Source organism: Triticum urartu, chromosome 3 (assembly GCF_003073215.2).
Source record: "Triticum urartu cultivar G1812 chromosome 3, Tu2.1, whole genome shotgun sequence".
Lineage (NCBI taxonomy): Eukaryota > Viridiplantae > Streptophyta > Magnoliopsida > Poales > Poaceae > Triticum > Triticum urartu.
In genome coordinates, this window is record NC_053024.1 from 704,133,194 (window position 1) to 704,148,474 (window position 15,281).

The window sequence follows — 15,281 nt, forward strand, 5'->3', positions numbered from 1 at the left end:
GGTTTTCCCCCACAAGTGCGGACGGTGAACATGATATACGCAACCCACGTCCCCAAGAGGGAGCGGAAGCGTGTGCTAAGGGACGTATACGCGATGGAGCCGGTCGCCCCAAAGTTCAACCCATGGTCTTCCTGCCCGATCACTTTTGATCGAAGGGACCACCCCAGTAGCATCCGTCATGGCGGATTCGCCGCATTGGTTCTAGACCCGAACGGAGGGAGTAGCGCCGAGTCCTCTTTTGGAAAAATCCTATTTGTTGCTTGTTACGGCGATTGTGCAAGGTTTCACACTATGTGCCAGGCGAGCGCTCTGGATGGGCCGGCCCATTTTAGCATAGCGTAGAAGCCCATTCTTTAGCAAGATTTGCTCTTAATTTAGTTCCAGGGCGTCATGTGTGGTTTGGCCAACCACATAATGTAAACATCATCCCACTCTCTGTGGACTTTACTAAATAAAGATTTAGGCATTTTCCTCAAAACAAAAAGAAAACAGGTTTTGAAGGTTCTCGGACCGGTTTTTCTTTTTTCTATAGTTTTCCTTACGTTTTTTTGGTGGTTTCTTTTTTACATTTTCTTTACGTTTTTGTATATTTTTCCATAATTTCCAAAAAAATCGTGATTTCATAAAATTATTCCTTAAAAGAAACATGTTTTCCAAAAAAAGTTCGCTAGTTTGTAAAAATGTTCGCAATTTAAAAAAATCAGAGTTTTTCAAACAATATTCCTATTTGTAAACCTTATTCATAGTTCCAAAAAATGTATGCTCTTTTCCAAAAAAATTGGAGATTCAGGAAAATATTCACATTTTCAAAAAAAAACAATCACGTTTCCAAAAAATAGTTCATGTTTTTCAGAATATGTTTGGAACTTTCAAGTAAATTATTGGGATTTCACAACTTGTTCCTATTTCCAAAAATGTTTGTGTTTTTTGAAAAATCTCGATTTACAAAAAATATTCACATTTCAAATATGTTTTGGAAGTTAAAAAATTGTTTGCATTTACAAAGAATATTCATATGTCAAAAAAAATTCACAGTTATCAAGAAAGTTTTTTCTTAAATCCGTAAAGTTTCAAATCTCATCACTGCAGTGTGTTCTTAAATATCCCGCGCTTCATCGCAACTGGCTACCAGCTTGTGTTCAATATGGTGAGGTCACGACTTCGATCCCCTTGCAAGTGCTTTTCTTTATTTGGATTTCTAGCATGGGCGTCCAAAGACTCGATATTCAAGGTTAGCATCTTGGCGTCCTCCGCATTGGCAACGATATTCACCCTCTTTTCCTTGAGCGCAGCCTTCTTCTTCTCGAGCACCGCCTTCCTCTCTTCGATCATGGCCCTCCTCTCTTCAAGCTTGATATTCTTCACTGTCGCCTCCATCAACTGCTTAAACCTCCCACGCTCTCAACAACAGCGCATGGGCATCCATCTGCTCTCCACCCGCCGTCGTTGCCCGGATGAGCGACGACGAAAAATACACGGAAGCTTGTAAGGCTTCGTGTTAACATGGATGTAAGAAACCGTACCGGCAGGGTTTGCGAGCTGCTTGGCGACATAGTAGTATGGAGGCTTGTAAGGCTCCGACCACGGCGTCGTCTGTACTGTGGGTGCGTCCGCCTAGCGGCATCCTCCATGGCCTCGCTGATCGCCCCGTCCGTCACACCCACCACGCGCATCGCCACCACCAAGCCCACCGACAACCAGGTGCTTCTTCATCCTCTCCTCCTTTGCAGCCTTTGCTTTGACATGGCGATTTTGCTATATCTCCGAGCTGTTCTTTCGGGCGAGCGTGATGCTCGGATCCTCCGGCACCTCCGCCGCCTCCATCTCCGACAGGTTCTCTGACGGTTCCATGCTTTGGTGATGGAGAAGGAGAGGGTGGGAGAAAAGAGCGGGAATTAGGCGGAGAGCGGCTGGGAGTGGAAGAAGAGAGTGCGGGGGTTTTGGCGTGGAAAGAGTGCGGATGCTACAAATCGCGGTCTCGGCCTTCCTTTTGGATGGGCCAGGGTGGCGGAGAGCGACATTTCGCGTGTCCGAACTCCAACAAACCTCCCCATGTTTGTCTCCGGTTTGCGGGAGAAATCGCGTCTGGACCGCTCTGCAGACCAATACAGGTCAGCATCTGATGGCTTCCGTTGTCCGGACAGCGTGGTCCGAACGATTGGGGAAGTTTGCAGGTCGGCGTAGGAGATGCCCTAAATAGCATGCCTGTTTTCTTGCTCTGCTCTGTTTCTTAGGTATTTTTTTTCAGATTTTTCGTTTCTTTTGTTCTCTGGATTGAATTAGTGCTTGGGGAGAATAAATAAGTAACTGTTGGAAGGATGGCAATTTTACCAATGGGTACGGGTACTCGCGGGTATCGTACCCGCATGTGCACGGTATGGGAACACTTTTATGCCCATGGGTAGTACCCATATCCTACTTGTTAAGTCATGGGTAGGGTACGGGTAGCCTTGTACCCGCGGGTATGCGCATACCCTACCCGTTTGTGAACTAATGTTAATTTGTCATTAATTTGTCGTGTTACTCGTCTAGTCCAATTGACATAAGAGTATGTTGTGGTTTCTAAATTTTGATATCGGTTATTTACTTATTTACCTGTTATTGAGCTGAGATTTTTTTTGTCAAATGTGCTATCAATAAGCGTAATATTATAAACAACTTGTGTACTATTTACTTTACCTGCTGGGTACCCAATGGGTATGGGTACCCATCAGGTATGGGTATGGGTAAAGTTTCATATCCATGGGTACAGTTATAGATAGAATTTTGTACCCACTAACTATACAGATATGTGTATAGTATTGCTCTACCCTGCCCATACCTACCCATTGCCATCCTTAGATAAGTGACTCGTCTAGCTAGCTCATGTATGCGTCAGTGGATTGTTTGATGGGTGTGTCAATTGTCACCATGAATGGAATTGATCATTGGACAAAAAATATGAGACAACCGTCTGTCATGTGCTTGCACCGCCGCCTTCCAGCTTGGAAGCCACCAGATCCGCACGTGCTTGCCGCCGGAGGCCCTGCTAGACCCAGCTCCCCATGAGCCGTGGCCAAGCCCGTGCAGACACCCTCACACTATTAGGGAAAAGCCTAGTGGTAGCGCGGGTGCCCATGCTACCAGAGGCGGAGGCAGGGGGTGCGAGCAGGGGTCAGACACCCCCATGGTTTCGCCCGCCCTGTGAGTTTCCGTTACCAGGTACTAGTTCTAATCTGTACGAATACGTAAAGTGCAGACCACTTGTAGACCTAAAGCTAATGGCCCAGCACGATACCTTTCCAGCCCAAAGCCCAACGTGAGAAAACATCGCTAATTGTACACATCAGAAAGAAAAGAATTACGTGCATCCATAATATTAGGCCGTCAGTTTCCTTCCTATATCTACCCTGTAATTTCGTTCGTGGGCACCATGGCTTCTAGGTCTGCTGGCACCATACGCCCCTACGCCGCCGTCACTCGGCTCTTGCTGCTTCCGCCGCCGTCTATCGGCTCTCGCTGCTTCCGCCGCTGCGTCACATGGTAGAGGGCACTCCACTGTCCACTCCAGCGGCGACTGAGTCCACGATGGAGACCATGTTGGTTTGTCTGCTGCACCGGCATTATGCATCACAAGTCTATTTCAATGAATCAAGGTACACCACTGGCAAACAATAATCTATTTGAATTAATAATCTATTTGAATTAATACAATTCCGTTGAAGGCAGTGGTTTAATTTACTAACTAGATACAGTTGAATTACAATCTAAGAATCTAATTTTACTGCTCGTTTAATGTTTCATCACTGAAGGATGAAGAGAGAATACAACTAAAATATATTCACTTTTCAAGCCCGTTGCTTCTAGCTTAAACTGTCATGGCAAATGCAAATATTTGTACATGATAATTCCAACCCAAGTCCAGTTGATATGCAACTCACAGATACATAGTCTTCTTTTATATATTACTCCCTCCGTCCTAAAATAAATGTCAACTTTAGTGGGACGGAGAGAGTACCAGATATATGTTGCGATACAATCAAATTATACTTTTGAGACTATATTATTTTGTTGTGTTCTCGAACAATTATTATCTTCCTCGCCCCCCTCATGTCCGAATCCTGGCTCCGCCCCTGCACGCTACTACTAGGGCGCTGCAACTAACGGGGTAGTAGTAGCGCAGGCGTGGGGGACTGATCATCAGCGGCGAGGAGTGGACGTGGGGGAGAGCAAGCACATGCGCTTGCGGGAGCCGCGGGGGCGGGGGAGAGTTGGGGTCAACCGTCTTCCCTCACTCAAACACCTTTTTCTTCATTTATTCTTTCGCTCGTGCTTAATTCTTCGTACATTGTTGGTTGGTTTGGTTCTTCTTCTTTTCATTCATTTGATTTTTGCTTCTTCTTTTTCTGTTTTCTTATTCTACTTCATCTATCCCTGGTTCATTCATTTCTATAGAAAATACTTCACTTCTGTAGATTTTCATTTGCTTTTTGAAATATTTATGAACAAAGCAAACATCCAGTATTAGGTGCACAGTTTACTTGTATATAAGGTGTTTCAGTTGAATATAATAAGAGGCTTAAAACCAGAAATGTGATAAAACTATGAAGACATTTCTTTCATACATTGTACCAAAAAAGTACTACTCCCTCCGATCCAAATTATATTGCCGATGTTCAGCCGACGAAGTTAGCACGACAGTACTGCTTGCTCAGTTGCCTAGCTTCTTGTCCAGTTGCTGATGATATTACTTCTTTGATTTCACTCATGCCACTTGATGCTGCACCCGACACTACAGGAACAGAAAACAAATGTTCAGAACCGAAGAAAGTGAATCGAAGACCTTTGAAAACATGCTCAAATTCTACTTGACACAGACATACCTTCGTTTTTGGTAGAAAGGCAATTCTTCGCCATTAAGTACACAGTCAATTGCATGGCTTAAATCCCTACACATTGAAAATGAGTAAGAGCACTGGGTAACCTGGACCGTTTGTGCATTTGTTTCACAATATGTACCTTCCAGTGACTGGCACATTGTTTCTGGGTCTTGAATCATCAAACTGGCCGTGATAAAAGAGTTCAAATTGCCTTTGCTCATCCTGGCACAAAGTTTAGATAAAATCAGACACGACGTGATGGACAAAAGCTGAGACACTGGATATGTAAGAATCATGAGTTCATAATCGTGAAAATACGAGCCAATGATGTTACCTTTTTGAACAAGTAGAACTCTGGTGTGCAGACTGCTCGAAATGCTTTGGCAACTTCTTGAGACTGCAAGATCCAGTAGTATATCAAACAAAAGTAAGCAAAGAGTTCGAGAGATCACAGGGACTGCATCAGGAATATAGTGGGCAGACCTCATCATACAAATAAGGAAAAGAGTACTTCAACAATTTTGCCTCCTCAGCCATGTATTCAGGACCATCCTGCAGAATCAAAAGATTAATTTGTGTCCAAATGGGAAAACATGACAAGTTGCATCAACCATATTGGAGTAACACCTATTGACACAGAAGCGTCACAATACATAAGTTCAACAAGCAAAGAACAAAATGAGGCATCTCCCTAACTTTTCTACAACAATCCTTACTAATATGTACAACAACTTGAACTGAGACGGTACATAATACTATGAGTAGGAAATATTTCTAAGACATCATTCTGAAAGGGAAGCTCGTGAAAGCTCGCAATCAAACATATCGTCTTAGGGGCCAGCAGCAATAGCTACATGACTAAAACTAAACAAACTAACGAGTACGTTAAGAGACAACAACAACAGGATAGATATATCTGTGGTAAAAGTATTATTCATCAAAGATACTAGTTAAGTGATGCATTTTAAATAATATTCAAAGAGTAGACAGTTTGCAAATTGATCAACATGTGCATCATGTAATGAAATTCATCTTTTTAATATGGGTAAGAAACAAAGCACATAAGAAGAAGATTTTTTTTATCACAAAGCTCAACGTAGTTATTTGTTTCTTCTAAAATGGGAGCATGTTTGTTCACTACATTATTCCAGTTAACTATACTCATTTTATTATCTGGATAGATGCTTTGATAATAAATTAAAGTAAAATATGAATTTTTGTAGAAAACCGTTTTAAGTTCTCTGGAAGAAGCGCCCTGGTTAAGTAGTCCCTCCGTCCCATAATGTAAGACGTTTTTTAACACTAGTGTCATTACAGGACGGAGGGAGTACATAGAAAGGAACTAAAAGGTATTCATGCTTATTGGTTGTAAGTTGTAAAGGCTAACCTTGGGATATGTCACAATTGAATTTGAGGATATGGCGATAGAAGCAAGTCCTTTCTGCATTGCATTGTATCGATGTCAATTTAAGGCTACAAGCTCAAATCAAAGAGAACATTTCATCTGGTCTTCCAATGTGCTTACCTCCTTGTAGAATGAAGTGAGCGTTGCAATATCTTTTTTAAGATGTTTTACAAACGGACAGTGATTGCATATGAACATAACCTGAAAGAAAGACAAAGTTGATGAATGAGATGGTTAGTCAGCAAACTATAAGAACGGGCCTGTGTCAAACTCAAACACCTTCATCAACAATTACAATTATGTAAGAGCAGTTGGTTGTACAACTGAGTATTTTTCCTCAAGGGAGGGACACATGCAACAGTTCCTGTAAGAGCAGTTGGTTGAACACCTAAGCCTTTTTGGAGATGTGGGCTTTGGGGTAGAGAACCTCAACATCAGAGACAAATGTTTACTAACCAAGTGGCTGTTCAAACATCTCAATTAAGATGATGTGGCAAGAGTAGCTACGTGACAAATATCTTCCCTGTAAGTCCCTTCCACAAGTTGCGTGAATTGCGAGTGCACATCCACTGCCCTAGTCTAACTGAAGGTAACAAAACTGAGTTCTGAACAGATTAACCAAAAAAAAATCATTGACCAGCAAAGCAGGGCTGCCCTCGAAGTCATCCAGTGTCCAGATTTTCCCTGTCAGGGGCTCCGGGAGCTGCATGATCAGCAACAAGAAACCATAAAGAACAGCACAGCAACAACATCAGGCTTTAATCTTGATTAAAACATGGGCTAGAAACTTATAAAAAGCAAGCGCTTAAAGCGATGAAATGACCTCAAACTGGGGGGCGCGGAAGCCCTCGGAGACGCGGGTCGCCTCCAACCTGGCTGCGAGCATCAAGAGACATGGCAAAAGATTTCAAGCAACAATACAGATGAATATAAAAGAGCTTGGAACGAAATTCAGAAAAATTACGGCACTAGGGCTGCTTACCCGCCGACTGCGCTGATTGCGGCGCTGATATCGATGGGCTACTTGTGCGCCTCAGCACCTTGCCCTTGCGAGTGCGATCAGATCCTAGGGCCGCCGTAGGGCGTGGCATATTGGCTGGCCTGGTGGTGTGGGGAAGAGGACGGCCGGGATGTTTCCCCTCTCATACAGTCGGTCGTACTTATCGTGGACTCGCAGACGCCGATCAGGAAGTGTGAAGGATCGATCGGTCCGATCGTGGGACGAGACGGACTGCGGGAGGCCGGACGGACGTGGGGGGCACGTCATGTCTCGCGTTCAGACTGGGCTTTACTGGGCCGGCCCAATAATTTTTCTTGCTTTTTTGGTAGGCTCTTTTCTTTTCACACGATTTTCCGCGGCATAGTTCTCTACACCTCACAATTGAACGGGCAGAAAAGCCACGCAAAATATCCCTAAAAAAATTCCCATTTTTTTAAAAGCTTACCAAAAAATTTCGGAAATCTTATCTGGCGTCCGTCACCGGCCAGGAGCCAGCGAACGCCCTATCTCACACTTAGGATTCATTTGCATGAGTCCTGGCGCAGGATCCAAGTTACATTGGAATTCTATACCATTTCGATGTAAAAAAAGGCCAGCGATTATTTACCAAAAACTAGAGGCAGCGCACTGGCTAGCATCTTGATCCTCCACTTAGGACACCGTTGTTGGAATCCTGGTCTTCTCCATTTTCTTTTTTTTCACCAGATGGTATTTTCTCTTGGAAAAATCAACATGGCTATAAATTTTCAAAATAGGTCACATGGCATTTTTTATTTATAATAAGAGATGACATTCTTATTTATTTAAGAGATGGCATTTTTATAGTAAGAGATGACATTTTATTATTACTAGTAAATGTGACGTGCAATGCACGTTGATATTAGGTAATATATTAATTGCACATGAATATTAGGCACGATATTATTTGAGTATTAATTATGTGATTAGCATTGACATTAATATTTGGTATGATATTAACTGCACACTAAACGTGTTGAGCTCTCACCATTGAAGCAGTCATAGTCGTTCCATTGACCTGATTTGATGGCCGGGATTTGTTGGATCTGCCTCTTTGGATTTTTTTTTGTATTGGTATAAATTAAGAGATTTCCTGTTGGCTAGTCCCTTTGATACACACACTGGACTCAGCTACCGCTTCAGGTGAAAACAGTTTGCTCCGAAATCATCAAGCTGCTTAACTCTAGCCTTATAGATCACTCTAGTAATATGTATCAGGTGGCTGGGATTGCCGAGATGTCGAAGGAACGACCTGGACAGTTCCAGAAAAATCTGTGGATCACAAAATAATGCTGCTCATGCTATGGCAGCTCTAGGTTTTAGTCAACAACACACTGCTTGTTGTTTAGCAAACTCCCCATAGGAGATTAGTATTGTCATTTCAAAAGATTGTAAGGCCCAGGTTTATTAAATAAAGTGCTTTTCCCCTGCAAAAAAGAGAGATTTCATGTAGGCTAGTTCCTTTCATAAATAGGAGTATCTTGGTAGATACCCTGCAGTCCTATCCCCAGCGCTTACCTTGTTCTTCTGTACCCCCTCTTAGACTTTACCCTCTGATCTACCCTAACCCGCCCCTCTCCCTCTCCAGACAAGCAGACACTAACATGTAATTATGTGAACATATTTTATTTTTAATTAAAGTCATTGGGGAGACTTTCCCCCACTGTCCATAGTCCCCAAAAAGATGGTATTTTTATATATGACATTTTTTATTATTAAGAGATGGCATTTTTTGTTTGTCAAGTGATGGCATTTTTTTTATCATGGTATTTTTTTTGTTTCTCTTGTTTTCCCATGGAGCTGAAATTGTATGACCAGGACAAGTTTAAATATATTTTCTAACATTGATGGTTAATTTCTGATATGGAAGGACGGCATTTTTCATCAATTCAGAGTATCACATTTTTTATTATGGGAGCACCTGGAACTCATCTAGCTGAGACATACTATGGTCTCATTCATGGATGATGTCAGCCTGTTCTAGTGCCTTTGTTTCTCGCTCCCCTATGATCTGGTTGTCTTCCTTTTTTGTGTGTGGCTGGCCTGTGCTTTTTCTTGATTTTTGTTGGGCCAGACTTGCCCTAGCCATTTCTCGTATTGTGCGGCAAGACTACTAGTAAATTTTGCCAAGACGCTTGAGCTACTAGTAGTTGCTACCGCTCGGAAAAAAAGCTAGTAGTTGCTGTTTGAAGACATGGGAGCTAGGTGGAAACTTGTAGAAAAAATATTGGTTCAAAAATTGACATCACAAACTTATTAGCCATGACATTTTCTCGATTTTCTATTATTCCATTTCACCATAATACGTTGGCAAAAATGTAGTTGCAAGTATATTAACGGAGCCATGTAGATTTACTATTGTTCCATTACACCATAAAACATGTGATTGTCGGTTTCAAAATTGTTCACGAATATAAAAATCTCCCTATATTAAAAAATGTTCATCAAATAAAAAATAATAGTAAAATGTTCACCAGCATTTAAAAATCATGAAGTTGGAAGAAAACACAATTTCTCCAAAATGTTCACCTTTTTTTAAAATCATGATTAAAAATAGAAATAATAAATAAATAAAAATGAAACCCACCACTAGTTGTAGTCGCGTTGGGGCACCACCGTAGTTGTAGTGTGGGTTGCAACACTTGCAACCACCTTGGTGGCCCGTCCAGTTGTGATCCCCCCTTTGGGACATGAAATTGCGACAAAACCTAGAAGACGTGCAGTTGCGGTTCCCCCTCGGGGACATGAAATTGCGACAAACCCCTAGAAAACCTGCAGCTGTGACATGCCTTGGAAACCATGCGGTTCTGATTCTCACCCTTGGGGCTTGCAGTTGCGACAAACCTAGAAAACTTGAAGTTGTGACCTACCTTGAAAAACATGCAGTTGCGACCCCGCTCCTCGAGACATGCAATTGCGACAAATCCTAGAAAACTTGGAGTTGCAACTTGCCTTGAAAAACATGCAGTTGAGATTTCCCCCTTGGGGACTTGCAATTGCAACAAACCCTAAAAAACTTGTAGTTGCGACATGCCTTGGAAACCATCAAGTTCCAAATCCCACCCTTGGGGCTTGCAGTTGTGACCTACCTTGAACAACATGCAGTTGCGATTCCTCCCTTGGGGGCATGCATTTGCAAAAAACTGTAGGAAACTTGCAGTTGCAACATGACTTGGAAACAGAGCAGTCCCGATTCACACCTCTTGGGGGCTTGTAGTTGCGACAAACCTAGAAAACTTGCAGTTTCGACCTACCTTAAAAAACTTGCTGTTGCGACCCCCCTCCTCTTCGGGAGATGCAATTGCGACAAATCCTAGAAAACTTGCAGTTGCAACTTGCCTTGAATAACATGCAGTTGCGATTTCCCCTTGGGGACATGCAATTGCAGCAAACCCTAAAAACACTTGTAGCCGCAACATGCCTTAGAAATCGTCAAGTTTGAAATCCCACGCATGGGGCTTGCAGTTGTGACCTACCTTGAAAAACATGCGGTTGTAATTCCTCCCTTAGGGACATGTAGTTGCAACAAAACCATAGAAAACTTGCAGTTGCGACATGACTTGGAAACAGTGCAGTCCCGGTTCACACCTCTTGGGGGCTTGCAGTTGCGACAACGCCTAGAAACTTGCGATTGCAATCTGGAAAAAAGTGCATTTGTGATTCTCCTTGGGGACATGCAGTTGCGACCTGCCTTAAAAAACATGCACTTGCAATTCCCCATCTGAAAGTTGCCTTTGGAAACATGTAGTTGCGGTTCCCCCTTCGGGACATGCAATTGTGCCCCCCCCCTTGAGATCTTCAAAGTTGTGACCCCCTCTTCAAAGTTGAGATCTTCAAAGTTGTCATTTTATACCATTTATTTTTTCTAAAAAGGAAAGAAAAACATGACACAAAAAAGGAATTGAAAACAAGAGAAAAACTTGAAAAAATAAAAAATAAAAACATTATGCAAATTGTCATCGACGTTGGAAAAACATGGGAGTTGTGCCATGCCTTGGAAAATCAACGATCTCCCCCCTCTCAGCTCTCACTCTCTTTGCACACTCTAGTCTCTGGGGAGACGATCAGAAAACGTCGGTAGGGAAGTGGGGATATGAACAACGGTAAGCAGGCTTGAGATAACAGGCCACTGTCGCGCTGTAAACGTCAACTGTCGAAAATGGATTAAAAAAACAAAAGAAAACAGCCCACGACAGATAAAAAGCAAACGAGGACTGAATACCACCGGGACAACCTTGCCAGCTAGGAAAGCACGAACCCCTAAAAAAGTAAGGAAAGCACAAATAGTGACAGGAAAAAACATCCAACGGATGATACAATGAATGCTGGCAAACTAGAACTGTGCTAGCAAAACCGATAAAGAAACAAAAATAATATATTTTTTAAAAAAGTAAAGCTGAAAATGGAAAACAAAAAGCAAAAATAAAAAGGCAAATAAAAGAAAACACTGAGAAAAAGACAAATGAGAAAAGGCGAACATGGCCCGATACACATCTTCTATATCTAAATAGCTAGCCCCCACTAACTATTTCTCTCAACATGCAAGCATGCCACATCATCCCATAGCATGCATGAGAAAAGGCCCACCTCCACTATCATATGTCTCCCAACATGCAAGCATGTCACTTCATCATTAAACATGCATGAAAAAAAGACTCATCTCAACATGCAAACATTCAAGAGAATTTTCATTCTACTATGTTATTTATAGTTAATAAAAAAAATTACAATTATATAGTAATCAAACATAATAAATTATATGTATTTTCAGTTTTAGCTTTTTATATTATTACTTTAGTTATTCATTATTCATACAACGAATCACATTGAAATATGTTGCAAAATATTCCCGCAACAACGTGCGGGGCATCATCTAGTATATACAGTGACTACCACATAATGAAACAAGGCAGCGTCGCTACCCCTGAAAAAAAACCAAAGGCAGCGTCATTATCCGTGAAAAATAAACAAGGAGCATCGCTACCTCTTCTTGGATCAACGACGGGAGGACCTAACGGGCTGCGACGGGCCACCAGCACGAGATAACAAACAACCGGGGAAAACATAGGCCGAGGACAACTTCGCTGGGACATGCACGAATCGCTACGTGCTTTTTGATCCAACGAATATATACGTGAATGAGATGATAACTAAAACTCAGCTAGCTGAGTTTCAGCAAAACTGTTTTATTTTTTATATTTTCTATGTGTTTCTATAAGAATAATTTTGTGTGTGTGTGTGTGTGTGGGGGGGGGGGGGGGTCCTGGACTTTTTAAATATAAAAAGCAGATAACTTGGCCATCTTGGGTCAATGGGGGTCGCCCCAGCCTGCCACCTAGTACTCAATGGAAACTATCACTGGGAGTTGCCCCGCGCCGAACGAATCGTTCGAATGGGGGGAGGTCCTCCCTAGCGCATGGACGCCAGATATTGAGGTCCAAATGTTTTAATTGCTCTTTCGTCGGCTCCTGTGTGTGAACTTGTTGTTTCTTTTTGTTTTTTTCTACAACTGTTTGCTTTCATTTTTTAACACCATGCCAATGCAGATGCTCACATACACACAGAGATACACTCAATCATATGAACAATCTATCCCTATGAGCACCTTTAAGATACTAAGCTGGCAAAACATCTTAAGATTGACGAAGTCGTTTTTGTAGTCGATTGAAATGTCTCCTCCCACTAAACAAACATCATGGGAAGGCATGAAATAAATTTAGTAAAATGCAACCACTAGTGGTGGGCTGGTTTACCACACATAACCTAAACATTTGACCTAGGCTCAGTTCGTATTGCTAAATCCCTAAAGGACCAGCTTGCATGAACAACAACCATCACCGATGAATAGAAGCGTAAATTCGAAGCAGAGGCGGAGCCAGGATTTAGGCATGGGGGGGGGGGGGGGAGACGACTGTGAAGCCAAAAAATAAATTTGTGCCTCACAAACTACCCAATAGTTTATATCCAAGTTACACTCACATTTAACGTCGTCTATATACACACAATGTTTTTTTGTAGCCGGAGGTGTCTATAGCTATAGCTAATACGGATCAATAATTCCACATATGCGCGAAGTTGATATTCAAACTATTCCAAACATGACACGAAATGTCTTGCTAGAAAACATTGTCATAAGAAAATTTAAGATATAACAACAAGAACAATTAAAAATGTATACAAGTTTGAATAGCAAATCAGTACCTGTGGTATTATGTAATTTTGTCGTTGTATTAGGAAAAATGATCAATGTTGTCAGAATACATACATGGAGAATCAAATCTAACCCCTCCTCATCCGGTCTGCCACTAGGTTGAAGTAGATCGATTAGCCGTCATTCTCAGGCGCACGACAATAAAAAAAATTGACGTACGTATAACAAACAAGCTGGGAAGTGAGAGAGATTGGTAAACAGTGTGATGAAGTATTAACCTTGGCTTTGGCTAGTTCGTTGGCTGCAGCCTTAGTAAGAATTGGCGAGTTTAGAAGCCTGTGTAGTGTGTAGCCGGATGAATTAGATCGGGAACAGGGAAAGAAGAGGCGAACAGGCGGCAATGTCGCAGGACGCTAGCGGCGCAGCACTAACCCACGCACGCGCCAATCACGGGAGAGAATTCCCAGCGCTAATAGCGGAGCCACGGAGAGAGGCGATAGCGACTGGCCAATTAGAATAGGGGGGGGGGGGGGGAAGACTTCATGTACGTGAAACAGATCGCTAATCGAAGTAGATCTTACTCGATGGTTTGCTCGATCGCATAGGCGGGGGGGGGGGGAATGCTCTGCCACTGGATTCGAAGGATCTAATCACACGAACGCAGACGAGTGAATATCGCATCCAAGCATATCCACCGAAGACAAACACTGATCGAATCCTGCGAAATATTTTGGAGACATACCTCCACATGCCCTCCGACGAAGCTAGGTACATCAACATAACGGGGACTGGGTGGGGTGAACCTTATTTCATTTTCAGGTAGCAGCCGCCGCCTCAACTTCGTGAGCATGCAACAAACCCTAAAAATACCTAAAAACAGAGCAGGAGCCCTCCCATCGTCAAATGCCAGAATTCACAACGGCTCCGTGGAGCTAAGGCCACAAGAGACGAGGCAGATCAACAAAGGCACCGGCAGGAGGTGAGGAAACCGTAATGTGGGACTCACTCATGGAAGCGGAAAGTTGAAAACTTTTCCTTTCAAAGTTTTATGGATACATGACCACATTTTCCATACATGTAAATAGGTTTTGTATACCGTTCGGGATGATTGATGGGCTATCTTAAAACTATGAAAAAATAGGTACCATATATACAATCACATAGATGAAAATATATATATATATATATCGCAGCCAATATAGTACAGGAACATGTCAGATTCGTTGAGCTTAAATTCAATGACTGGAACACTAGAACCTTGAACGACCTTTCCGGCTAGGCCATCTGGTGGAAAATTAGCCGGGGCACTTGTGTTATCCAACTGGATGTCATTTGTCTACGCTCAGTGAATTGAGGGAAGCTCCATAGAACATGAGATGTTCAAGGTTGGGGATAGGAGTCGTTTCGTGGCGTGACACCAAACTAATTTTCTATGAACATTGAAATACGCTCTGCCACTGATTCGAAGGATCTAATCACACGAACGCAGACGAGTGAATATCGTATCCAAGCATATCCACCGAAGACAAACACTGATCGAATCCTGCGAAATATTTTGAAGACATACCTCCACATGCCCTCCGACGAAGCTAGGTACATCAACATAACGGGGACTGGGTGGAGTGAACCTTATTTCATTTTCAGGTAGCAGCCGTCGCCTCGACTTCCTGAGCATGCAACAAACCCTAAAAATACCTAAAAACAGAGCAGGAGCCCTCCCATCGTCAAATGCCAGAATTCACAATGGCTCCGTGGAGCTAAGGCCACAAGAGACGAGGCAAATCAACAAAGGCACCGGCAGGAGGTGAGGAAACCGTAATGTGGGACTCACTCATGGAAGCGGAAAGT

General features: G+C 42.6%; 1 protein-coding gene across 1 annotated transcript; it reads right to left on the reverse strand.

Annotated features, from left to right (window-relative positions):
- Window positions 1-4,740: 4,740 nt before the first annotated feature.
- On the reverse strand, window positions 4,741-7,263 carry LOC125547236. Its single transcript, XM_048711193.1, has 9 exons — window positions 7,088-7,263; window positions 6,902-6,967; window positions 6,385-6,465; window positions 6,247-6,300; window positions 5,343-5,411; window positions 5,194-5,256; window positions 4,999-5,081; window positions 4,863-4,928; window positions 4,741-4,771 (listed from the first exon to the last, which is right to left on the reverse strand). Exons 1-9 carry the CDS (start codon window positions 7,148-7,150, stop codon window positions 4,741-4,743), a joined length of 576 nt encoding a protein of 191 aa, XP_048567150.1. The 5' UTR covers window positions 7,151-7,263.
- Window positions 7,264-15,281: the final 8,018 nt, after the last annotated feature.